Source organism: Wickerhamomyces anomalus (genome assembly GCF_001661255.1).
Source record: "Wickerhamomyces anomalus NRRL Y-366-8 unplaced genomic scaffold WICANscaffold_1, whole genome shotgun sequence".
NCBI lineage: Eukaryota > Fungi > Ascomycota > Saccharomycetes > Phaffomycetales > Wickerhamomycetaceae > Hansenula > Hansenula anomala.
Window position 1 is genome coordinate 3,310,662 of NW_017567110.1, and position 26,288 is coordinate 3,336,949.

Here is a 26,288-nt window from a genome sequence, read left to right on the forward strand (position 1 = left end):
AATCACTGGTTGATGGCTTAGCACTTAGTGACATTTTCAACAATAATTTACTGATTTCTTCACCAGATAATTGTAAGCCTAAACATTTGTTGATATAATCAATTTCAGCAGTCATTGTTCTTGGTTGAATGTTTGGTGTAACTCTTGATTCATTGTTATGTTTTGAGATGATTTCAACAGGTTCAATAACAAAAGGTTCAGAACAATAACGAGCAAACATTGCAACTAGTTGATTGACAACGATCTCAGCTTTTGTTTTATCAGTAGCTGTTATTTCAATGAAAACATTCTTTGTATTTAAAGTAATTTTTGAGCGTTCAGAGTTGATAATTGGTGGTAAAGAGGCAACCCTATTTTGATTGTCCAAAATTACTGGGAAATTTTCAAAGTTTTCAATAATATGTAGGAATTTACCCAAATTTTTATCATTTGCATAAAAATCTAAAAAGTCTTCACCATTAACATTCTTTGTTTGATTTAAAGGAATGAAGTTAATGTCCTTCTTAGGTAAAGCCTTATAATGGAACGGACCCTCTAAAGCATCTAAATCATGAGTACCCATTGCAACTAATGTTCTGTTACGACATAAATTAGAATGAAGTTTATCTTGTAAAGCAATAAAAGATTGGTATGATCTTTCAGTAAAAGTAATATTTCTCAAAACAGCAGCGGCAGCATATGGTCTGACAGCAGCAGTAGATTCATCAACAGTCAATGAAAGTGTTGGAGTTGATGGGGATAATTTGTATGGAGGAATTGGTTCTCTTTGCAAAAATTCATTTAAGGATTGAGCAATACCTTCGATACAAAGCATATCATAACGATTAGCAGGAATGTCAATTTTGTATTGTGGACGTTCACCAGCTTGACAGTCATTAGTTGTATCTTCATCCAATTCAATACCAAAATCAAAACATAATTCTTCAAATTCTTCGGTGGTGTATTGTTTCCTGTTCAAAGTGTTAGTAACCCGATTGCAACAGTGGAAAAGAGGTGAGCCACGTACCCTAAAAGATCAAAAAGATCTTGTTTGTCAACCGCAACAGTAGGCATTGTAGAGCTCTTGTGGTCTGTGATGGTTCGCCTATGACTGGTTCCACGTTGAAATGGTTTTTTTCCTTCAACTTTTTTTTTTCCATCCTTCTGTTACGTAAGCCAAAAGTAATGGCACATTGCAAAATGGCAGATTGAGAATTTTCGAATTTCAGGAATTTTGGCAAAGACAGAAATTCTGAATCGAAACTCAGCAACAGAAAATTGTTTTGGAACCAACAAATTGGATTTAACTGGTGAAATCCATAGATTCGTATTCACTTATAAGAATTAGAAAAATCATCAACACAAGAATAAATTGATTGACTTGTGCTAAAGAAAGGGTAAATAATTTATAGTGCGCGAGGTTTTGTTCGTGTAATAATTACAATCTCAAAAAAAAAAGACAGCAGCACAATAGAAATTTCATTAACAAACACAGACATTATTACATCAACATTTAACGTTGATTTAAATTAGATCCAAGAAAATATCAATTCAGAATGGCTACAAGAACTCCATCAAGAGCTTATGACTCAATCTTAAAACTTCTACTAGTTGGTGATTCCGGTGTGGGTAAATCGTGTCTCCTTTTAAGATTTGTTGAAGATAAGTTCAATCCAAGTTTTATCACCACTATTGGGATAGATTTCAAAATAAGAACCATCGAAATCGATGGTAAAAGAATCAAACTACAAGTCTGGGACACTGCTGGTCAAGAACGTTTCAGAACCATCACCACAGCCTATTATAGAGGAGCTACAGGTATCATTTTAGTTTATGATGTTACAGATGAAAGAACTTTTGAAAATGTTAGAAACTGGTTTCAAACTGTCCATCAACATGCAAATGATGATACTCAATTGATTTTGGTGGGTAACAAAAACGATGAAACAGATTTAAGAGCCGTTTCTTTTGAACAAGGTGAAAGTTTGGCAAAAGAATTGGGAATCCCATTCTTAGAAGCAAGTGCTAAAACAAATGACAATGTTGATGAATTATTTTTCAAGTTGGCTAGAATTATTCAAGAAAAAAATAAGAATAACGATAATTTAAGTGCTGGTAATAACGGGGGTATTAATGTTAACTCAAGAAGTGAAAATAAAAGTGGTTGTTGTTGAGTTGGTTATTGCTTTATATCAGTTTTATACATCTCTTTTTAGTGTTTGGTCCTTCATGGTTGTTTTGATGTTTGTTTTTGTATCCCATATCCTTATTCATTTTTTTAAATACATTAATAATTGGTGTCAACAAATAGGTAGAATTTAATCGATCCTGAAATAGACTGTACTAATCTATTAATTCTGAGTATGAAACACGTATAATAAATAGTGAGATGTTATACATTCTCTAAATAAATAATGAAATAAATAAATAAAATAAATAAGTAGTAGGGATTGCTTTTCAGACTCCAAGTATTGAAAGGTCAGAAATAATCATATCTTTTTACCAAAGTAAACCCACTGATCTTCCAATGGTTTCTCCTCCAATTCTTCCCAGGCTTTCCATTCAACCATCTTTTTAGCTAATTCATATTCATCATTTGCCTGAATAAGTAATTCTTCTATTAAACCATTTCCAATTGCAGCTTCAATCTTATCAATTTCTTCATGCTTCTCAACAATTTCAAGTCTCTTCTTTGTAAAATTAAGAGTCGATTTCTTATAAACAGACTCTTCAGGGAACTTATCATCGAGAAAGCCTAATGTTGATCTGTATAATTCAATTAATGCTGGTCTAGGATTTGGATGGGTCAAAATACCAGTCAAACCTGTTGGGTTACCGGTGGCAGATCTAACAAGAACTTGAGTTGAGCGTAACAAAGGCGTAAATCTCATAATTTATAGCGTCTGAGGCATTCAGTTGATACTTAGCATAATTGTCTAATGTTTGGAGAAACTCCTTAATCAGCCAAAATCGCTTTCGTTTGATTGAAATTTTCGCGAAAAGCTTTTCGACCGGGTGTCTGATCCAGTCGCGAAATTATATAACGACTATAGCTATCTTTTCACTTTGAGTCATCAACTTCAAGATTATATCAAGACTACGCTAGAATTGGTTTTGATGTCAGCTGTATAATTTTGAAAAGGTCTAATGCCTTCAATGAATCCAACTACAAGTCCAATGACTATAAAAGATGGTAAGGAGAATGAGGTCTCTACGACGACAATTGAACAATCAAGGGCACAAGAGTTTAACGGAGCTTTCAACGAAGATGATTATGTTGACGTCCCTCCAGATGGAGGTTATGGGTGGCTTTGCTGTGCTTGTGTCACAGCAATGAACTTTGCAACATGGGGTGTCAATTGTAGCTATGGTATATTTTTATCCTTTTATTTAAAAAATGATGTTTTCCCCAAAGCTACCCCTACAGATTATGCATTGATAGGTGGATTAATTGTGTTTTTAACATTAATTTTAATACCGTATTCTGCAGTTTCATTGATAAAGTTTGGATATAGAGTAACTGCATCCATTGGTATTATCATTCAACTAGCTGGGTACATTGGTGCAAGTTTTTCTACAACCATTGGGCAACTTTATGTTACTCAGGGTATTTTGATTGGGATATCTTATGGATTTATATTTGGAGCAAATTCTATTGTCCTTCCATCTTGGTTTTTAAAGAAAAGGGCATTGGCAAATGGTATTTCACATTTTGGGAATGGATTAGGTGGTGTTGTATTTACTTTAGCCATTAACAAATTAATTATCGAAACCGGTGACCAAAAATGGGCCCTTCGAGTGCTAGCTATAGTCTCATTTGTTATTTGCACTGTTGCAATGCTCCTTGTTAAAATTAGAATACCACAAAACAGCTCATTTAAGGAACCTAATAATAACACCACAATGAAGATTTTCAGAAACATTTTTGATTATAAAGTGTGGAAAAGCTTCCCATTACAACTAGCAACTATTTGGACAAGTATTGGAACAACAGGTTATGTGATCTGCCTATACAGTTTATCCAATTACACTTTAAGCATGGGGTTCAGTCAACATCAAGCCATGGTAGTTACAGTGGTGTTGAATGCAAGCCAAGCTGTTGGAAGGCCCATGATTGGAGTTTTAAGTGAAAAATGTGGTAGAGTCAACTTTACAACTTTCGCAACTTTTTTCACATGCATTATTGTTTTTGTTTTTTGGATCAATTTGAAATCATATGGTGCATTAATTATTTTTACAATTTTGCTAGGATTCTTTGTTGGTATAAGCTCTGTAAATGTTGTTCCTTTAGTCGTGGATGTTGTTGGATTAAATTCGTTTGCTAGTGGGCTTGGATGGGCAAACTCATTTGCTGCTATAATGTCATTGGTTTCAGAAGTGATCGCTTTGAACCTCAGAGATTATTCATTGGTTGATCGGAATCCATATTTCCACTGTCAGATATTTGTTGGAGCAATGTATTTTGTTGCATTCTTGGTATTAATTCCTTATAGAGAATGGAGAATCAAAAGAATGATAAATCAATTAAAAAATTCCAAAAATTTAACTGAATCTGAAAGGGAGCAGTTTGATAACCTTTCCAAAAATAATACAATTGAAGGATATTTACAAAGAGCATTCTATAGGGTGAAAATTTAACTCAACTTGCATTTTATTATTTTTCAGTTCCAGTAGAATCATTGTTATCAACAATGCTGGAAATCTCAGCCTTTTCGATATATTCAACTTCTTGTTTTGACATTGTTGGAAGCTGGGCCGACTCAACAGTACTTTCTAGATCATAATTTGTAGTAACTCTAAAATCTCTAGTGTCAACAAATCCCATAAAAATTTGACCTTTTTCAGCAAAGAGTCTGTCAATTGACTCCAAAGACAATTGTTTGATTTCTGGATAGAATAAGAAATACATAATTGCAAATGCAAAGTTTGTGAATGTGAAGATCAAGTATGATTTCCATTTGATATCAGCAATAATAACCGGTGTGATTTCCACGATCACAAAGTTCCATAACCAATTAGCTGAAACACCAATTGCAGTACCCCTAGCTCTTGCTTGCAAGGGAACAAGCTCAGGAATCAAGACCCAAGGCAAACAATTCACTGAAGCTCCAAAAGTTAGTTGATAAATGAAAAAAAATGCAACAGCGGCTGCACCTGTTTTAGCAGCCAAATCTTCCCTATTCTGAAAGCTCAGCATAATTGAAATCATCATCATCGAGAACCCTCCACTTGCATGTCCCAATGTCATTGGTATTCTTCTGCCCAACTTGTCACCATAAAGCGAAGGCACTAATGAACCTAGTGTGAAGCAAATAGATGAAACACCAGCCAAAATCATTGCTAAATTTCTAGCGAGACCAACATTGTTTATTAAAACTGTGGTGATATAATAATTAACCAAATTAATACCCCCAACTTGTTGAGCAAACATAGTCATATATGCAAGTATAACTCTTTGACGGGTTCTTGCAGTATCTTTTTTAAATAATCTTTTCCAAGTAAATTGTCCTTCTTTCATTTCCAGCATTAAACTTTCTTCAATATCTTGATATAATGATTCAATTTCAGGATGATTTTCCTTTCTACCAAAGACGTATGCTAAATTAATTTTGGCTTTTTCTTTAGCACCTTTCATATAGAGATATCTTGGGGACTCTGGAATTGTCAAAGTCATGACCAAAATTACCACTGCAAAAATAACTTGTGTAGCGATTGGAAATCTCCAAGCTATGGCACCACCAGCAAATGACAACCCATATGTAAGCCAGTACGCATACACTAAACCAACACCAACAAATAAAGCTTCACTGCAAACCAAATTACCACGAATTTCAGGTCTAGCATGCTCTGCTTGCATCATTGGTATAACTGAGGTAACAAGCCCAGTTGACAAGCCGGCAATGAATCTGCCAATCATAAAATGAGGAACAGAGAATGCAGTGAATTGTAAAACAACTCCAATGATGGCCAAAATCATAGAAATAACAATTGTCAAGCGACGACCAAAGATATCACCAGTAAAATAATTAATGACACATCCAAAGAAACAGCCCAGGGTAAATATAGACACAATAATACCCAAGTAACTACCAGTAGGATGTCCAAACGTGTTTAAAAAATCCTCACCATCAATCAAATTTCCAATAATACCTTGCTTAATACCAAACAAGACGAAGCCAATGTCACAAGTAAGAGTAATAGCCCAGCTAACCTGGCGACCGGTTTTCCAAAATCGACGTCCTTCCCCTATAAGCGTGTAGTATTCCATCATAGTGTGTTTAGTTTAACGTCTCTGATCAAAAAAAAAATGGTGTAAACATGTTACATCAAGCTATATTTAAATGATGAAAAGAAGCCAAGATCCAACACAAAGCAATGACGTACACCCCATGTTCCCCAGAATTTCAAGATTCCGGACTGAGATGAAGATGACTTTGGAGTAAAGGGCTACCAAAGTTTGATGAATGCGTTTCGATCATGTTGTCGTTTATTTTTCAGCATGATTGGCGGCTACCAGGAAATGGACGGCCTAGCCGCGAAATTCAGCGGTTATAGGCGCAATGTCGACCTGGGCGGCCAATAGCCTATTACAACAGGGAAGTGTACGTACACCTTTGTTGAATCATTAATGATTATGTGAGTCTCCTAGTGGTTGCTTATATCCTCTGAAGTATAACATCTACGTTGCTGAAATAAGACTATTCATATTCATTTAATAATTAGTATAAACCTAGTGGTCCTTGATCTGGTTGAGATCTTGGAATTCCCAAAGTAAAGATTCATCTTTTGATACAGCAGACAAGTACCTTTCAATACTATGTGCAATGTTTTCAGCATCGAAACCAAAGTAATCATAAGCAACTGCACCTGGCAAAGACTTACCAAACTCTTGCATGTTGAATCCAGCAGTAGCATATCTTTCCCAGCCATTAGGAGCGTAAGCTTCAATAACAACAGTTGCGAGATGTCCTTTTCTCAAAACAGATCTTTGATATTCAATAGACTGGCTTGAAAATAATCTTTGTGAAGGAAATGAAAGAACCCTTGCCTTGATACCCTTAGACGCTAATTTCTTTGCACTTTCAACAGCAAAGCACATTTCTGCTCCAACACCAATGATGTTTAATTGGGCGTCATCAGCTTCAATAAACACATAACCACCTTTGGAAACCATATCACGACGAGAATAACCTGGATACTGGGTGAGTTTTTGTCTTGATAACGATAAAATGGTTGGTGTCTCTTTTGACTCGATAGCAATTTCCCATGCACCAGCAGTTTCTTCACTATCACAAGGACGAATATAATTCAAATTTGGCATGGCACGATATAGCGAAGCCAAAGCTATTGGCTGGTGAGTTGGACCATCTTCACCCATTCCAATAGAATCATGGGTTGCGACATGAATCACTTTTAGCTTAGATAAAGCACCATATCTAACTGCTGGGGCCGCATAAAGATAAAACATAAAAAATGTTGAAGTAACAGGAATAAAAGTACCAGGGTTGAAAGCCGCAATACCATTAGCAACAGCTGCCATTGAATGTTCTCTAATACCATAATGTAAATACCTACCAGAATAATCACCATTGATTCCACATTGAGTTTCAATATTTGGGTTTTGAAAGTCAACTTTCTTATCCCAAATTAAATTGACGGAGGGAGATAAGTCAGCACATCCCACTAAAAAATTATTCACATTCTTCGCAATAGGATTGAAAACCAATCCACTTGAACTTCTTGATGGGGTGGGAGTAACCGGGAAACTTGATGGGATTAACGATTTCCATGTATCACATGAAAGCTCACCATTGACTCTTTTCAAAAATTCTTTACCCAAATCTGGATACTGTTCAACAAAAGATTCAACCAATAGGTCCCAGGATTTCTCAATCGAGTCACCCTTTTCCGGCAAGTCTTTAAATAATCCATAAACTTCAAGGGGAATGTAGTATTTCATGGCTGGATCAAACCCGTTAACAACATGTAGCCTATCAACTTCTTCTTCACCAAAAGCAGCACCGTGAGCACGACAGTTATTCTCAAGGTTACTTCCAGTACCAATGCTTGTATGAACATTGAGTAAAGTTGGTTTACCTTTTGAGGTTTTAGACCGAACTAAAGCTTTAACTATAGCATTGATATCTTCAGAGCCATTCCAAATTTCAATCACATCCCAACCAGTTGCTTTAAATTTTGCATTGATGTCCTCTGTATTGGTGAGATCAACCGAACCATCACAAGTAATTTGATTATTATCATAGATCACTGTTAAATTGTCCAAACCAAGATGCCCAGCCAACGAGATAGCTTCCAAAGATATACCTTCTTGTAGACATGCATCGCCAACCATACAAAATGTGTAATTTGAAACAACTGGGAAATCTGGTTTGTTGTACGTAGCTTGTAAATTTTTAGATGCAATTGCTAAACCAACCGCATTAGCAATACCTTGACCGAGTGCACCTGTGGTGACTTCTATACCTGGGATTTCAATTTCAGGGTGTCCTGGGCATAAACTATCTGTAATATTGGAATGATAACTTTGCAACTGCTCCATACTCATATGTTTATACCCAACCAAATGTTGGAAAACGTATTGGAAAAGACAAGTGTGTCCATTTGACAATACAAACCTGTCACGGTTGAAATAATCTGGATTGTTTGGGGAAAACTGCAAGACATATTTCCAGAGTGCAATACCAATAGCAGCCATATCCATAGCACCACCTGGATGTCCCCCATTGAATTGTTGAACCAAATCTGCAATCAAAACTCTGATGCTTTTGAGAGCTAAGTTATGAAGTTCGTCTGTAGTCATGATGTGTGTTTGCGATGGGTCATTTTCGTATATTTCTCTTCATTGAAGAAGCATTGAGCTGCTTTATATACAGCACATCGTGATTGCGCTTAGTTCAGTGAATCGTGGTTTGGTTTGTGAAGCGGTTATTTTTCAAGTTTTTCTTTTAGACGACAACTCGCGCTTCATAATTTTTTGAACATAAACCTGTACTCCAACTCATGATCTTGATAGCCTCAGAGGCTATTAGTCGCTTCTCAGGAAACTATGATAAATAAATCAGGGGCAGCCCCTTTACATTCCAGCTAGCTTCTATCCATCTTTCTTCTCACCATCATGTGCCAAATTTGTCTTACTAATCCATCAGTTCAGGTCACTTTAGACCATAGAATTGAAGTCAAAGAAAATTCAATCCCTGAACTAAAACCCGGTGAAGTGTTGATTAATCCTAGAGCTACTGGAATATGTGGTAGCGATATTCATTTGTGGAAACATGGTCAAATTGGTGAATTGAAATTACATGGGAACTTGGTCTTGGGTCATGAAGCAGCTGGTGATATTGTTGGTGTTGGTGATGGAGTTCATAATGTTAAGATAGGTGATAGGGTTGCGATTGAACCAGGTATTCCATGTCATGAATGTTTCCTTTGTCGTCAAGGTGATTATAATCTTTGTCAAAGTGTCAAATTTATTGGAATTTACCCTAATCCAGGTTCAATGCAGCGGTATCTTGTTCATGATGCAAGATATGTTTACAAAATACCAAGCAATATGAGCTATTCCCAAGGGGCGTTAGTTGAACCTGTTTCAGTTGCTTATCACGGAGTGACAAGAGCCCAGTTGGTTCTGGGACAAGGTGTTTTAATTGCAGGAGCAGGTCCTATTGGATTGGTCACGTTGTTATTGACTAACGCGTCGGGTTGTACTCCTATAGTGATTTCTGATTTGAGTGAGAAAAGATTGAGCTTTGCCAAAAGATTGGTACCTCATGCTAAGACCTATAAATTTGATCCAAAAATTACATCTCAATTAAATGCTGCAAATATAAGAAACTTGTTTGGGCCCGGTGAAGAAAATGCCCCGTCGCATGTTTTGGAGTGTACTGGTGTTGAAAGCTCAATTATAACAGGTGCTTATGCTACCAGGAGATCAGGAACTCTGGTGATTATCGGTGTTGGAAAAGATATTATCAACAATTTCCCGTTTATGCATTTATCTTTTGCTGAGATTGAAAAGTTCATTAACAGATATCATGACACATGGCCAACAGTAATTAAAATGATTTCAAAAAAAATCATCAATGTTGACCAGCTGGTTACACATAGATTCCCCATGGAGAAAGTTCAAGAAGCAATCGAATTAGCTGGTAATCCAAGTAAAGGTAGCATCAAAGTCATTATTGAAGATAATGCCAATTTACACCACTGATTATTCGAGACGTATATCACTCATCAATACACAAAATACTATTTTTTGATACTTTCAATGTATTCTTCAATTTCCTCCTTATAAGAGTGACCCCTCTCTTGAAGTCTCAGTGCAGACGCATAATAACACTCAGGGATCCCACCAACCTCTTGAATCGACTTCCCAGTCAATATGCATCTCGCAAGAGCCTTACCACTCAAAAAGACTCTAGGCATTCCATGCCCTGAAAATCCAGCAGATATATAAGCGTTTTTCATATTTAAAAAATCTAGCTCCCCAACAAATGGGAAGCTATCTTTGGTAAATCCCAGAATCCCACACCATGTGTAATCGTTGACCGTTTCAACAAGATTCCATGTGCTGAACTTTTGCTCCATGTATCCTGAAAAATATTCAACTGCACCATATGGTATTTGTGAATCATCCACTGTATCATAAAGATCTGTGTAGTTGCCATCCAAGCCAATGAATAAACTATCTGTACCTCCAACCACAACACTTCCATCTGCACGGTTAATAAGATAATCACTATTCATATCAAACTTTTCAAATAAAAGATATGTATTTGGAAACTGTGGAATTGGGGTTGAAATGGGTTTAATATGCGTGACAACACCTCTTGAAGGAACAATAGTATCTTTGAATTCTTTTAAAATTGCTTTTGTATAAGCATTAGTACAAAACACAACCTTTTTGGATATGGTAGTGCCAGTTGCTGCTTCAACGATAAAATCACCACTTAGTTCATCTTTTCTAACTTTTGTCACTGTAGTATTAGTGTAAAGTTTCAAACCTTTTGTAACACAACTTTTCAATAGCCCAGTGACAAATTTCCATGGCCAAAGGTGAGCAGCAGGAGCAGTGAAACACGCTTTAACATTTGGAACTTTGGACAATACTTCACATTCAGCACCTTCCAGATATTGAATTGTCTTTTTAACCTCGTCGTTGACAAATGGATTTTCAAGCAGCTTTCTATATGACAAATAGTCATTTTGTAATCTTTGGTCATCTGTATAAACGTCACAAGCTCTAGTCAAAACAAAATCACAATCAATTTTTTCTTTCTCAATCAAATCCTTGATTGTATATAGGTGTTCAACTTCCGAGTTCACCACTTGGGCAGCAACTTTGATACCGTGCTTCTTTTCATATTCGTAGTACATTCTATGGTGATATGGTTTTAAATGTCCCCCATTTCTTCCAGTTGCACCTGAACAAACAGTTCTGGCTTCAAATATGGTGATATCTAACGTTGGATCTTCTTTCAACAAATTATAAGCAGTGGATGCACCTGAATAACCAGAACCTATTATAAGAATATCGGTTTTCTTTGGTACACTTTCTGATGATTTGTATGTTGAGAAGGAATCAGACTCCTGAAGACTAAGCCAAAATGATTTTGTTGGATTTGGCACGGGAAGATATGTATTAGAAGTCATTTGTGATAGTGGATATTTTATCTAATTTGATAGTTGACAAGGTTATAATCCCTTTTGATGCCCCTTAACTTCAAAATTAAATGAAGTTCGGTGAAACGACTTGAATTGGAAACTTGGTCCATCTGCCATCCATGCCGGTAAACTAGTCTGACGTAAACTAATTATGAAATGTTATAAATTATACAGGTATACAATTGATCCTCTAAAGATCATCAAACTTCCTAATACGAATAGGAACAAACAGCTCACAGCTTTGACCGTTTTTGAACCCAAATTTAACTCCAATGGAATAAACTCTCGAAAGAATACAACTTTGAAAATTTGGAATCAGTGTTTCAGACATTTTTTCTTTGAAGGTGAAGGACAATGTTATATCCCTCTCCCAAATTCTTCGATCTTCTGCTTTTTTTGACAGATTCCATGTGGATTCATCAATTGAAGAATCAAATGCTTGTATTGAGAATTTGTCGACTTGCAAATCTTTCATTGATATGATGTCTTGAAGAATTGAGTTATCCAGGTAAGAGTTTATCTCAATAGAATTTGATTTTAATTCACTTTGCAATTCGGTAAATGCTTTGTAATATCCATCAAACTTTGACTTTAATTGCTCCAAATTTTTCTCTTCCAAAAACAGATCTTGAGAAAGTTTGATTGGAATTGGAGATGATGAATATATATTGAACACTAGTAAAGTTGTCTTTACAAATTTGATTGGTGGTGGTGCTACCTCTAATGAATTATCTGATGGTGTAAAATTCAAATAAAGTCTCAGTTTAGTCAGCTTTTGCTTTTCAGTCATCGACAATGAAGAAGATAAGACATCATAGTTTTTCAGTCCAGTTTCCGACAGATTTGAAACTTCATTTATCTTTTTCAAAAGCTTTGGTGACTTATAAGGAAGCCCATCTTTTGGAATCGTTGTTGAAATTTTGATTAACCCACTTTTGGTTATACCCGTTTGATTGGCCTTGACTCTGGCCGTCAAGAAACTTGATGTACTTCTTGGGTATAAATATTTCAAATGAGCTTCAACTTTTGAGAAATCAGAGCCTCCAAAGCTCTTATTCCTTAAAGGAAAACTTTGAGTTTGGTTACCAGCGTAATCATTAGAAGAAACTCTGAGTTGTCTATGTTTAATTTCTAAATCAAATCTTCTGACTTCATCCAATTTTCCCTCAACTTTCAATTTCAAAGCACGACTAGCCATTTGAAATCCATGCTCAATACTTTGAACCATGGAATCTAAACATTTCTTTGAAGAAAACAAAGGTACAGCAAACCCAAATGGGATGAAACGTAAAGCATATTCCTCCTCCTTCCACACACATAAAGCCGTCGGTATCTTTTGACTAGAGCCTATCACTTTAGCATTAATACTATAGCTCACACAAAGCTTTGCTTCAGAAATGTCATTTGTCAATATTGGTGATCCATGTGTACCAAGGTGGCCATAATTAAGAGCTGGACTGAATGGTATTCTTGAAAATTTCCCGTTGCTTTTGACCCTATCAACCCCAAAACTTGGTGGCAAAAGAGAATGGACTTCTTGTTGATGACGACAGACATTATCCAGCAAACTGTATGGAAACTTGAACGCAAAAAACTTCTTATGCTTTGTATGGGCTTCAATAATTCTGTCATATCTCAACCCAAGAACACAACCTTCTTCATCTTTAGAAAGTGGATCAAATGAAATATTTGCAGCTGGAGAAACACAACCATGTGACCAACTAGCACTCATATCAACCATTGTTAAAAACCTTTTGATAAATTGCTTCTTATTATCTTTGTCAACGATTGTAATATATCCTTCTAAGGTAACATGAAACATTTGAAATTGAATAGGCTTATCGGATGTATTATGAATAATCACATTGCCATGTACAATATCGCCAGAAGTGTATTCTTTCAAAAGTGCCTCCTTCTCATAACTTTTTTTAGTGTCAATAGGGGCATCTTTTGTGACATTAATGCTAACCTCTAATTCTTTGAAGTCAGCATGTGGCAAAGTATGTACCTTATCAGCATAGCTGCTCTCAAATTCTTCAAATGAACCAGCTGCAGGCGAATTAGCATTGCTCTCTGATAAAGCAGAAGTGGGAGTTGTAAGGCGTGTTGAAGATCCATCAGTGAAGGGTTCGGAATCAGAACCACTATCATTTTGTGGATTAGTGTAATTGGGAGGTTCTTCATAATGGCTTGAGCTCTCAGCGGAATCCTTCGAGGGCGTGAACTGGAAAGCACGATACATCTCAAATGATGGCAGCACATCAAATATCAGTTCATTTTGTAGTTTATGATCCAGTTGTTTGAATTGAGAATCATCGACCTGTTGGACAAACCCTGTTTGTATTTTATCGAATTGCAGTTTCACTTTACCAGAAGCTGCTAACCTTGATAATACTTCAAGTCTTTTTTTTCTTTCTTTGAGCAGTGCATTTGTGTAATCTATTCTTTCATCATCAAGATTTGTGGGTTGATGGTCGGAAGGGGTCAATATTGTTGAGGGAGGACGATCTAAGTCTGTGGTTCCTGAATAGCTAATTGAGGTCTCTGTAGAAGGAACGTCGTATTGCTTTGACATTTGAGACTAATATTTGATAATTGAATCTGATCAAAATTGAATTTGGGTGCTTTATATTTGAACTGTGAGATCGATAGACTTGATACAAAACTGCAAAATCAATTAAACGGCCAAACACGCAAAAAAAAGTTCAGTAACAAAGGTGAACCGTGAGCCAAGTCCAAGCGACTTTTCAATCACACCAAACACCAAACACCAAATATGATCGCTGGACAACCCAATCTGCGGTCGTTCTAATTAACATTTTTTTTGCTCGAAAGAAACAGGGGCCTCCAGGCTTCAGCGTTCAGGAGTTAGGAACTCTTCAGTTGTGCCCGTTAAAAATGGCAGATCTGACGATATGAAGTGGATTTAACCGGGCTACTGTTCTTAAGAATTAATACACAAGCCAACTTATCACCAGTCTCGGGCCCAAATAAATTGTACAAAACAAAAATTAAAGGTTTGTGGTTTGCGATGTCCGTTTATAGTAAGAGAGCAGTGGTTTCAGCTTAGGTTAAGGTATTTTTATCTGCTTGTGAACGGCCTGTATGTTCCATATTTGCACATATTGATTTGAGATTTGGATTATCGTCGAACACCGCCCTTATAATCAGATTCCGACGTTAATATATAATTAAAAGCTCTGATGGACCCAAAAGACTTTAAAACTAACACATTTGCTGGTAGCTTTTTGGCCTGTTAGTATTGCTCAGGGTAGAATGTGAAGAAATATTGAAGAATTGGAGGACTAGATGATTGTGGATCGTTATCGATTAGTAAAGTAAGTAGTACTGCATACTGATCAAAAAAAAGATTGAAATATATATAAAAAGAACTAATTGTAAGGTAGTACCTCCTTGGCCATATATACCTGTGTTCTTGTGCTTGAAGCTGGCATGAACCACTAATTAGGATTTCGTACTAAATACGAGGAACGACGTTATGCGTGCTATTTTACGTCTTATAATATTATATATCATCTTGCATTTACTTATACAAAAATCAAAGTACTGTAGAGTATATTTATTTCACCTCAGTTAATTCACTGATTTCATGGTTGTATACTGGCTTTTCATTTGGATCGACTCTACGCTCTTTCAATCTTTGTCTTCTTTCTCTCATCGATTTGTAAGTAACGTTTTTAGTTTTCAACCAAATAAATGTAACAATGATCATTGCCAGACCAAGAAATGCTAAACACACAGCATATGGTACCGTATAAGTAGGAGCATAACGAGCTCTAAAAATCTGAGGACCAATTATACCACCCAATTGACCCAGTGAGTTTGAAAAGGCAAATGCAAACCCAATCTGAGAAGAACCTTCCAATGTAAGGGTCATCCAGGAGCTCATAACTGTATTATCGGCAGCAGATGAAAGTGTTGCAACTATGATAAATGCATAAATGACTGGTTTGAGGTGAACTGTTGTCATAACTATGAATGAAATCAATGAAACCACTAAAGAGGCAAAGACAAGATAACCTGAAGGAAAATAAGCCCTATCAACAAGGTATGAAAATGAAATTCCTGAAAGTACAGCCATTGCTGCAGATGGAACACTTAATAGTGGTGCTGTCTGTGGAGCTCCTAAACCAAATTCCTGGATAATTGAAGGCAACCAAAATGCCAGCCCATAAGTTCCTAAATTTTGAAACAATCTCAAAAAGGAGAATGCCCAGGTTGTTGAGAGCAGCAAGGCCTTTTGAATATCTGGTAAACTTATATTTGCATCAGTTGATTTGGGAGATTGTGGAGGTAATCTGGCCAATAAGTATGCTTTTTCCTCTTCTTCTAACCAATTGATTGCAGAATCTGGATAATTAGGTAAATAGAAAAGAATCAAAAACGAGCAGAGCACAGTGAAGATACCTTCAATAAGGAAAACCCATTGCCAACCAGATAAGCCTCCCTTTCCACTGGCAAAACTGAAACCATAAGTGATAAATGCTGTTAAAATATTGGAAAACGATCCCAACACACCCAAGAAAGCCATTCTCGTAGTGATTTCATCTGGTCTATACCAGAAACATAATAAACTTAGCATTCCAGGGTACATCCCAGCCTCTGCTGCTCCAAGTAAGAAGCGTAACGCATACAATCCAGCTTTGTTTTTAACAGCAGCTTGACAAGCAGTAACAGCACCCCATAGGAAAGCAATTCTAAACAAATGAACTTTAGGTGTAGATTTTTTCATCATGATTGTTGAAGGAATTTCAAATATGATGAATGGAATAAAATATATAGTACTTGTCCAAGACCAATCATCTTTAGTCATTTCAAGCTCTGTCAAAACGTTATAATGGGTTCCCTTGTTCATTGTAGTTAAATAACTGATATTGTTGACATCCAAATTTTTGCAAAGGTACAATAATATCATTAGGGGCATTAAATGCAAATCAACTCTTCTCAATAGTTTTCTCTCCTCAGCATAAGTTAAAAGCCCAGTTGATTGAACAGCTACTTTAACGCTCTTGAATATAGAGTTGTTTTCATTTTCAAGGACAGAATCTGTCTGAACTTTATCGGTAACCTTTTCCAGCTCAGTCATATCTGAGAAATTTATGGATGGGCTCAAACTTCTTCATCATATTTTGGGTTCCAGCTCTTCAGCTTTATACATAACACAGCAGGGCTCCTCTCAACTTTTGAGAAAACTAAATATTATCATCTAGTGATTGATTGTTTGTGATTACATAAGTACATCACATAACTTCTTATCTAGTGTGTTGATTTCCAGCCTTATCTTTTATTGTTTCCAACATATAGCTCGGATATCTCTTGGTTATTCTCCTATCAGACAAAGGTATCAGAGAGCTCTGTTCTCCACTCTTCACTGTAACTCAATAATATGTTTGGCTCATCTATCATAGATCATTGATCGGAGTGAATCAAATACTTCGGCCTAACCAACATAATACATGAAGAGTATAACCAATATCGCTTTAATGACTTTGTTGAAATAACCACTTACCAAGGAACAGCTTATTTGAATGGAGTTGATTACATCACAGTAGCTTTATCGTACTCAAATCTATTTCAAACCAGCCTGATTTGATTGTGATGAGGTTTCATTAAAGTACTCGATTCTCAACATATTTACCTAACAATATTAATAATAATTTGAGAAAGCAAGACATCGTGATAATGGAAATAATCTCTTCAACTCTACTACATTATCAAAAAATCTTAAATAATGTTTAATTATCAGCTGTACGTGCTTCACGATCGCACTGTTTCAACAAGTTCACCGTAAAAATACTTCATATACTTCCAATGATCCGCGAAATGTATCTCTCTATTAATCCTCTATCTTCAAATATTTCTGTGTACAACGATTTTAAGTGGACAGGATGAGCTGTTTAGAGTCTTAAGATTGGTTAATCCCAAGCCTAGCTATCTCCAAGTGTAGTCTTTGTCCTGCTTCCCTGGCACGATAGAAGACTTTGTACGTCGCAAGCAGATCCTAATTTGCTTAATTAACTCCGCGACAATCGTAGCACCGCTTTTACTGCCAAATCTGAGAATGGGCGCGCTCTTTTACACACTTTTCAAAGAATGATGGCTCAACTATAAACTTGAACAGGTTCCTCCCATCCTTTCTCATGTTCTCCTCAACTAATCAAGCAACATGGCTGAAAAGTTTGATGTCGAGGATATCCTCGAGAAGCTAACCACTAATGAGAAAATTGGTCTATTATCAGGTATGTATACACAAGATTCAAAAAACAAACATAATACTAACTAGTTGTTCAAGGGGTTGACTATTGGAGCACATATCCTATTCATCGTTTGAATGTTCCATCTATAAGGACCTCAGATGGTCCAAACGGTATAAGAGGTCAACATCATTTCAATAGCACACCTACAGCAGCAATTCCTGTTGGAACAGCACTGGCATCCACTTGGAACACTGAATTGTTACATCAGGTTGGTGAGTTTTTAGATTTAGAAGCTAGGGCTAAAGGGGTTCATGTTTTATTGGCTCCGACGGTCAATATCCAAAGAATTCCAAATGGTGGTAGAGGATTTGAGTCATTCAGTGAAGACCCATTATTATCAGGGAAATTGGCAGCTTCATATATCAATGGGTTTCAAAATAAAGGGTTGGCTGCAACAATAAAACATTTTGTGGGAAACGATCAAGAAAATAAAAGATTCTCTTCAGATTCTGTTATATCACAAAGAGCACTCAGAGAAATCTATTTGAAACCATTTGAAATCGCAATTGAAGAGTCCAATCCAAAGGCCTTAATGACTTCTTACAACAAAGTTAATGGTGTTCATGTTAGTGAAGATGAATATTTACTAAAAACCATTTTAAGGGGTGAATGGAATTGGAATGGTTTGGTAATGTCTGATTGGACAGGAACTTATTCAACTTCTGATGCTTTGAATGCTGGATTGGATCTTGAAATGCCTGGACCTGGAAGATGGAGAGGTGAAAGGGTATCTCATAGCTTGCTCTCAAATAAAATCTTGGAATCCACATTGGATGAAAGAGCCCTCAATGTTTTGAACTTAGTAAAACTAGTTAAAGATTCTGGGGTTCCAGAAAATGCTCCAGAAGCTGAGAGAAATGCCCCAGAAGATCGAGATTTTTTGAGAAAAGTTGCAGGCGAAGGTATTGTTTTACTAAAAAATGATCAAAACGTTCTACCATTTCAAAAAAAGAGAACTTTAGTGATTGGACCAAATGCACTTTATGCAGCATTCTCAGGGGGTGGATCTGCTCTAGCTACTCCTTATTATGCAGTCTCTCCAATTCAAGGTATCAAAGAGAAAATTGGTGATGAAAATGTTGTTTTTAACATTGGTGCGTATAACCACAAGTTTTTACCAAGCTTGAAACATGAGTTATATCATGAAGGTGTCAATGGCACATTGTTTAAAATTTACAATGAGCCACCTGAGGATACAAGTAGAGTTCCTTTTGACACTTTGGTTTTGGATGATGTGAACTACTTCAGGATGAATGACTATGTTCATTCAAAATTGAAATCTGATAAGTTTTATGCTGAATTGGTCTCAAGTTTTATTCCTGCTTTTGATGGTGTGTACGAGTTTGGACTGGCCGTCTTTGGAACAGCAAAGTTGTTCATTGAAGATGAAATAGTTGTCGACAATGCAACCAAGCAGGAATTGGGTGAATCTTTCTATGGGCTTGGAACTCCTGAAATAAAGGGTAAATTTAAAGTTACAAGCGGTAAACACTATAAATTAGTAATTCAATATGGGTCAGGTGCTACAAGTGATGTTGCAAAAGGTGCAAACAAAACATTCTATGGTGGTGGTGGTCTGCGCTTTGGTGGAGCCTTGGTGATAGGTCCGGAAAAGGAGATTGAAAAAGCTGCTGCAAATGCTAAACTTTTTGACCAAGTTGTTATCATCACCGGGTTGAATAAAGACTGGGAATCAGAGGGTGGTGATAGAGAAGATTTGAAACTTCCAGGATATTCGGATAAACTTATTGAAGCTGTACTAGATGCCAATTCAAATTCTGTTGTTTTGATCCAAGCAGGAACTCCTGTTGAGCTTCCTTGGGTATCCAAAGCTTCAACTGTGGTTTACACATCTTACGGTGGTGATGAAACTGGGAATGCGATAGCTGACGTTTTATACGGTGATATTAATGCTTCTGGAAAACTTCCATTAAGTTTCCCAACAAGATTTGAAGACACTCCATCATTCATAAACAATACAACAAACAATGGGAAGGTGCTTTATGGGGAAGATATTTATGTTGGATACAGGTTTTATGAGAAGGTTGACAAAGCTGTTGTCTTTCCATTTGGACATGGATTATCATATACTAGATTTGAACTTTCAGGTTTAAAACTCAATATTGTTGAGGATCAGCTCTCTGTTTCCCTTACTATAAAGAATGTTGGCTCATATGGTGGAGCTGAGGTAGTTCAGCTTTATGTTGGTTCCAAGAAATCAAATATTCAAAAACCTGTGAAAGAGCTCAAGGCTTTTACTAAAGTTGAATTGAAACAGAATGTCAAGTCGGACATTTCTTTTAAGTTGAACCTCGGAAAATCAACTGCTTTCTTTGATGAATCGAAAAACAAATGGGTTTCTGAAAAAGGTGAATACTTTGTTTACGTTGGAACATCAAGCTCTGATCTAAAAGCATTGAAAGCGGACTTTTCTATTGAGAAGACCACATCATGGCTCGTTCCGTTATTATGAAAAGTTGATTGCAATAGAAGCTCTCTGTCAGCTGGTAAAAATTATTTAAGTAAATCTATGTCATTCTAAACGTTTTTAGTCTCCAGTTGTAGAAGGACGATCAATCGATTGAACATGATTTTTGAATGTCTGATCAAAGTATAACTACATTTATCAATCAATTAAGAATATAGCATGTTTGAGGTGCTCTCACTTACCTGGTTATAATCATTTTTCATAGAAGTCTTGATTTGGTTAAGATAATGGTAATTAAAGTTGGTCAAAAGTGGAATTGATGGCAAAAATAGTAGTACCCTAGTGGATCTAATCTTCCGACTTAGAGAACATAACAACGGCATGATATGGCGGGAATGGGACTCTATATGTTAATGTTAAAAAGGTCTCTAATTTCGTGGTTTTTTGAAGGGAATAGTGTTAGAAAATAGGCTTCAATTTGAAGTGATTATATATTTCAATGACTAAAGTTAGAGCTCTAGAACCAATCACATCAAATTTTATTAATGGATACAAGCGAGTGAGTTTAGCCTTCGGCTTATGTAGACTTAGGCGACATTTGGAGGAAAAGCATCAAAATGCAATCTGTCTATAAATTCAAATCAATGGGATCACTGTGAAGACAAAACAATTGACGTATCAAGAATTTCCAACAATATCTGCATTTATCATATTTACGTGATAGCCATGATACATTGAGATATGAGCTTTTGAGTTGTCTGAATCCACTATAGTCAACACTTCTTTATCACAGTCCACCAGTACACCCTACACCACTCAGTTAATTAGATTTATCTATTCCACTTAGTTAAGCTTGAACTCATTTAATGAAGCATTCTCAACTTCCTATAATACCCAACACCATAGTCGACATTTGTTCAGTATTCCCCCAATGTAGTTAGAGAAGGTTTTTTTGACCGCGTGTGGGGGGTTTAGGATAGGGTAGGGGTCCCCAGGGGACAGGGTTTTTCTGTCAGTTTAAAAGGTAATTAGATGAGATTGATGGGGGATAATGTATCGATGATTCTGCATCTATGTGTAGTGTTTATGTTGTGATCGGATGAGTTTTGGTGATTTTGTTATTTTTTTCAAAAGTTTAGATTTTTATTGACCTTATATTTTTTTTTATAACTTGAATATTTAGAAAATGGTAATACTGTAATTATGAAATTTCTGGAAATTAAGAAATAACAATATAGGGATATTCTATGGCTTATTTTAAGTGCACTGAGCTATTTTAATTCACTGGTTTGTTATTTGGTTGTAAAGTTATTGTTTGTTGAAGTTATAGGCCCTGGTATGGGACACAATTATGGGTATATACTTAGAACTATAAAGAATTTAGTAAAGTTTGAATATGGATATGGTGAATAAAGGGCAACTTAAGCTACATGCAAGTTTTGGTGGTTATATCTTTTCAATTGGGTTGTTGGTGGTGGGTTATATGGATCCCGAGATCATCTTCGGGGATTAAACAGGGTATATTTATGAAACCACAATATATGAATTCTAGTTTGTACTGCCATCTTATTGAGCCCTCTCCATTTCATAGGAATGTCACTCGATTTGCTCTGGAGCATTGTGGTTGTGGAGATATACCGGGTTAAAGTTGGTCCCCATAGTTAAGGAATTTCGAATTTTGTGTCAAAAATTAACTTTTTCTTATATGATGGATTTTGATGAAAGTAAAGTGCTTTATATCATAAGTGACATTGGGCAAGATGAAAGCCAAATTTTGGAAACGGTTGCATTTAAATTGGTGAAGTTGGTGTATTTTGTGGTATCTTAGTGGGTTATATCCCCGAATAGAAAAACTTTAGAGCCCTAGGATACTTATTCTATTTAAGGTTCTTCTAGAGGTAAAAGTGCTGACTCAAATGTACCAAATCTCATTTCAATATGTTTAGATTTGATCAAAATATCCCAGGATTTAGGATTTTCAGGGTCTCACCGAGCAAGATTAATATAGTGAAAAACGAAATTTCCGATTTTGGAAAAGTAAAGGTACCTATGGATAGCCAAGATACGATTGTATAGATACCAGTTGAAACAGGTTTTCATTTCTCGGTAGTTTGGTGGGAATCGTGGTTTTGGTGATGTCCATAGTTAAGGTCAACATTATAGGCAGTTCAACCCGGGATACCCAAATTTCAGCAGCAGTAGATTCTTAGTTATTTAGTGGGATTTGTAGAGAGAATTGAGAAGATATAAGCGCCTCTGGTCTGGGCTTCTATGATAGTTTGTGGAGTTGTTTATTCCAGGATACTTAAAATCTGGGGTAATCACCGACGACAACAATAGGTCAAAAATATGAATTTCGGAATTTTGAGAAAGGAGTAGTACCAACGGATAGCGCATCAAAGTTATCATAGCACCACGGTTTAATGTTTCAGGATTTCTTGGTAGATCTTGAGAAATCAATAATATTGCTGACAAAAAATTTTCAGATTTGAAATTCACGAGTTTTTCAAGAAGGTCGATCTTGAAGCCAATACTGAGTCAAGATGTTTTGAGTTGGGTGCTATCTATGTAACAACCAGTGAATTTTAACGCTACATCAATCGATTTTTAGTGTCATGTTTTTTAAGTACTATTATTTCTAGATATATGATTTTCGTTGTTGCGAAGGCCTCTCGGGAAATTGAATTTTTTATATACTTCCAGAAGTGATATCAAGAATTCCTATTGCATGTGGATTTAATGCATGCATTTAACCATAAAGACCATCTAATGAGGATTCAGAAATAGCAATTGGTGTAATAGTGATGTTTTATGGACTTTAGATTATTTCTCAAATTTTGAAATTTCAAGTCGCCGTGGAAATTGCTACAAGAGGCCATGAGTCTCCATGACATCATTTATTAGGGTAATAAAGGGCACTGAATAGCCTGGTATTTGTAGAATATGAAGAAATGCTTCAGTCTGTGGAAATGTCATTGTTTATGTTGTTCATGTTGTTCCGCGAATTTCAAAATTGGTCAAAATCACATGACAGCTGACCCAATTGAGCCTATAGAGTCTCCAAAAGTTGGATATAGCTACTTTGGGGCCCAATTATACCACAGATTATGTTGTTGCCTTATTAAATGATCTATATTATGTTGTTTTACGTCCTCCAAAGATTCTCCAGTAGTTAAAAATCAATTTCCGGTCAGCCCCTCGAATGTCATGTTTGTTTTGAAAAATGTCGTCGAAAAATTTTCGCCCCTTGTTTTCTTCAACAACAAACAACATCAACAACAACAAGATCAACAGCAAAAAGACATAAGGAAGACAAAGTGAGTCAATCTGAATCCCCCATTTGATCAGTTCCTAACTAACATTGTTAAATATAGAAAATTCATCCAATTCATCCAATTTATACAATGGCTTTTGTGAAACTAAAATCTTTTGATTTTCAACGAAACTGGAGCTTCAATGCCTATTGATATTGATTCTGAGGTACAAACCCCTTGAGACCAACGTTTGTTTGCTATTAGAAGGTCTTTAAATTCTTGTTATTCCCGATATTCAGTTGATAAAGTTTGGAGATTAACCAATATTGATGAATGGTTTTTAAACATGATAAAAGGTTACTTGAATTATGTTATGTTCAAACTTCAAAAAGATGGATTGATGTTACGCAAGCTTGTTGATTAATTAATACATCATGTTGGGGAACGTTTTGCCACAGTATATTCAAGATTAAAGTTGTTTTCAAAAAAGATTCCTTAAGGCGAACTGAAAATTAAGAAGCCGTTGTTTATCAAGATGTTGGTAGAACTTGTATTTCCAGTGGTTGCTGATGAATCTGTTGAAATATTGGATGTTATTCGTGAAGTTGATATTCAAAATTATTTGAATGATGCTTATGGCTGATGAATTTTAAGCTCCAGCTAATCTAAAGTTCCAGTTGTTGAATATTTTGGTGGTAAAGAACCAACTCAAGTTATTTTTGATCATGTTGAATCTGAAACTACTATTTTTGGACACGTTATTGCTGAATTCACTCATGCTTTTGGTAACAAAGTTGAAGATTTTAGACCAGATAGAAAAACTTTGGGTCCAATGGATTTTGCCATTGTTGATGGTTGGTGAGCTTTTGTTAGAGCTTTTGTTTCTAGTCAATACAAAGGATGGAAGTTTCAAGTTTTGTTGAACTCTTAATTCATATGGTGTCAACTTCAATAGAAATGAATAGATCAGTGGATCTAAGATAACGAACTATTGACAGTATTCACTAATATAACAGTAAACTAAAGTGGAAGCATCTGTGGAATATTCATAATTAAAAAAGGTACCAGTCAGTATAACAGACACTTAGTTCTTCAAATTCATTATACAAGACTTTTGTAGGTATCATATGAATTTTGTTGTTGTGAAGGCATCTTGGAAAAGCAAAAATTTTATATACTTCTAGAGAAGATATCAAGAATGTTGGATGCGAAGTCACTGTATGGAAGTGGCCTGTCTGAGCATGTAATATTGATTCCTATTTGACGATTGAGTTGATGGTGATGAGTTATGTACTTCTGGTTATTTTTCAAATTTTGAAATTTCAAGCCGATATGGAACTTGCTACAAGAGGCTATATCTCTTCATAACCGCATTTATTGGTCTAATAGAGCTTCCTAAAGAAGCTGATACTTCTATATTGGTAATATATGTTCTCAGGTCTTGTTAATGTCGCTGTTTATGTTGTTAATGATGGGCCGCGAATTTCAAAATTGGAATTAATCACATGATAGCTCAATCAATTGAAGCTATAGAGTCTCCAAAGGTTGGATATAGCTAATTGGGTGTCCAATTATATCATAGAATGTGTTAATCATTTATTAAATGGTCTATATTGTAATCTTTTATGCCCTCCAACGATTCTCCAGTAGTTAAGAAACTAACTCCGGTTACGTCCTCGATCTTTTTTTGTTTTGAAAATATTTTGCCCCTGAATGAATGTTCACAACTAAGAACAACAACAACAACAAGATCAACAAGATTAGTGATATAATGTAAGTATGGGACCTTGGATCATCTATTTATACCATCAAATACTGACCATAAAGCTCTTTAGTCCATCAATCATTGAAATGAACTTGATATTCCATTAGATAATTTGGCAATGTGCAAAATGCTGAAAAGTTGTTTGGTAAATCAATTGAGGATGTATTATTTGAATGTTGTGCTCTGAAGTCCCAGGGTTTGACTCATTAAAGGGTTACTTGTCATCAACAGATTAATAAAAGAATTAAGACTCAGTGGAAACAATCTCAATCACAAGTTTGAAAAGTCATAATGATATATTTGCAGATGAATCACCCCCACTCAGCAAGAAGATACCAAGGTAACTTTGAACTGGTCTAAAAGACCAACAATTGGCGATGACATGAGAGATCTGAAGATATTACCGTATGAATTCATGAGTGGTAATGGTTCTGAGATGTGCATATGGTATGATGGCTAGAAAATAGACTTCAATTTAAAGTGATTATATATTTCAATGACTAAAGTTAGATCTCTAGAACCAATCACATCAAATTTTATCAATGGATATTGTTATTATGGATGTTATTTGGTTGTTCAATCGTTTCAACTAGGTATAAGGTCCTAATCATTTTTGGATTTCACAAACAGGGATATATATATATATATATATGCATTTTATAGCTTCATAAGCTGCTATACATGGAGGATGTGTCGCTGGTTAAAAATATACAAGAGATTCTGTTTCTAAGGGTTATGGTATTTGTTGGATAATTAATGGTTGTAGCAGGTACGTTTATACTAGGTACAAAACTTTCAACATTTATAATATTTTTGAATGTCTGATGAAAGACTAACTACATTTATCAGACAAGTGAGCATGTAGAATCTCATAGATATAAGTGTTTCATTAATTCCTTTAG

The 26,288-nt window shown here is 35.8% G+C and overlaps 12 protein-coding genes across 12 annotated transcripts in view; 5 read left to right on the forward strand and 7 right to left on the reverse strand.

The window, feature by feature from the left end:
• The window catches only part of FRS1 (phenylalanine--tRNA ligase subunit beta), a gene marked incomplete at both ends in the record, with an annotated part of 3,427 nt that extends 2,374 nt beyond the window's left edge, over positions 1-1,053 (reverse strand). Inside the window, 2 exons of the mRNA XM_019184513.1 lie at positions 33-950; positions 1,007-1,053. Of these exons, the coding sequence (XP_019042238.1) occupies positions 33-950; positions 1,007-1,053 (965 nt within the window). The remainder of the gene's footprint in view (positions 1-32; positions 951-1,006) is intronic.
• A 482-nt stretch (positions 1,054-1,535) lies between these two features.
• SEC4 (Rab family GTPase SEC4) lies at positions 1,536-2,153 on the forward strand (the record flags this gene model as incomplete). Its single annotated transcript, XM_019181265.1, has 1 exon — positions 1,536-2,153. The coding sequence occupies one exon, from the start codon at positions 1,536-1,538 to the stop codon at positions 2,151-2,153; it is 618 nt and encodes a 205-aa protein (XP_019042239.1).
• A 315-nt stretch (positions 2,154-2,468) lies between these two features.
• On the reverse strand, positions 2,469-2,870 carry WICANDRAFT_26085 (complex I NDUFA5 subunit family protein; the record flags this gene model as incomplete). Its single annotated transcript, XM_019181226.1, has 1 exon — positions 2,469-2,870. One exon carries the CDS (start codon positions 2,868-2,870, stop codon positions 2,469-2,471), a length of 402 nt encoding a protein of 133 aa, XP_019042240.1.
• Positions 2,871-3,126: 256 nt separating this feature from the next.
• On the forward strand, positions 3,127-4,604 carry WICANDRAFT_67213 (uncharacterized protein; the record flags this gene model as incomplete). Its single annotated transcript, XM_019184074.1, has 2 exons — positions 3,127-4,544; positions 4,580-4,604. The coding sequence occupies 2 exons, from the start codon at positions 3,127-3,129 to the stop codon at positions 4,602-4,604; spliced, it is 1,443 nt and encodes a 480-aa protein (XP_019042241.1).
• A 29-nt stretch (positions 4,605-4,633) lies between these two features.
• On the reverse strand, positions 4,634-6,250 carry WICANDRAFT_77189 (uncharacterized protein; the record flags this gene model as incomplete). Its single annotated transcript, XM_019184514.1, has 1 exon — positions 4,634-6,250. One exon carries the CDS (start codon positions 6,248-6,250, stop codon positions 4,634-4,636), a length of 1,617 nt encoding a protein of 538 aa, XP_019042242.1.
• Positions 6,251-6,709: 459 nt separating this feature from the next.
• Positions 6,710-8,800, reverse strand: WICANDRAFT_27244 (transketolase family protein; the record flags this gene model as incomplete). The annotated part of the gene is made up of 1 exon (XM_019181352.1): positions 6,710-8,800. One exon carries the CDS (start codon positions 8,798-8,800, stop codon positions 6,710-6,712), a length of 2,091 nt encoding a protein of 696 aa, XP_019042243.1.
• A 315-nt stretch (positions 8,801-9,115) lies between these two features.
• On the forward strand, positions 9,116-10,207 carry WICANDRAFT_61079 (NAD(P)-dependent alcohol dehydrogenase; the record flags this gene model as incomplete). The annotated part of the gene is made up of 1 exon (XM_019183108.1): positions 9,116-10,207. One exon carries the CDS (start codon positions 9,116-9,118, stop codon positions 10,205-10,207), a length of 1,092 nt encoding a protein of 363 aa, XP_019042244.1.
• A 38-nt stretch (positions 10,208-10,245) lies between these two features.
• On the reverse strand, positions 10,246-11,649 carry WICANDRAFT_26962 (NAD(P)/FAD-dependent oxidoreductase; the record flags this gene model as incomplete). The annotated part of the gene is made up of 1 exon (XM_019181321.1): positions 10,246-11,649. The coding sequence occupies one exon, from the start codon at positions 11,647-11,649 to the stop codon at positions 10,246-10,248; it is 1,404 nt and encodes a 467-aa protein (XP_019042245.1).
• Positions 11,650-11,851: 202 nt separating this feature from the next.
• WICANDRAFT_26456 (uncharacterized protein) lies at positions 11,852-13,903 on the reverse strand (the record flags this gene model as incomplete). The annotated part of the gene is made up of 1 exon (XM_019181264.1): positions 11,852-13,903. One exon carries the CDS (start codon positions 13,901-13,903, stop codon positions 11,852-11,854), a length of 2,052 nt encoding a protein of 683 aa, XP_019042246.1.
• A 1,413-nt stretch (positions 13,904-15,316) lies between these two features.
• Positions 15,317-16,657, reverse strand: WICANDRAFT_39794 (uncharacterized protein; the record flags this gene model as incomplete). The annotated part of the gene is made up of 1 exon (XM_019182546.1): positions 15,317-16,657. A coding segment is annotated over exon 1 (1,290 nt), but the record flags the coding sequence as incomplete, so codon positions are not given.
• A 1,184-nt stretch (positions 16,658-17,841) lies between these two features.
• Positions 17,842-20,432, forward strand: WICANDRAFT_51037 (beta-glucosidase H). The gene is made up of 2 exons (XM_019182660.1): positions 17,842-17,921; positions 17,975-20,432. Exons 1-2 carry the CDS (start codon positions 17,849-17,851, stop codon positions 20,410-20,412), a joined length of 2,511 nt encoding a protein of 836 aa, XP_019042248.1. The 5' UTR covers positions 17,842-17,848; the 3' UTR covers positions 20,413-20,432.
• Positions 20,433-23,976: 3,544 nt separating this feature from the next.
• WICANDRAFT_67221 (uncharacterized protein) lies at positions 23,977-24,483 on the forward strand (the record flags this gene model as incomplete). The annotated part of the gene is made up of 2 exons (XM_019184075.1): positions 23,977-24,220; positions 24,293-24,483. Exons 1-2 carry the CDS (start codon positions 24,157-24,159, stop codon positions 24,481-24,483), a joined length of 255 nt encoding a protein of 84 aa, XP_019042249.1. The 5' UTR covers positions 23,977-24,156.
• Between the last annotated feature and the right edge of the window lie 1,805 nt (positions 24,484-26,288).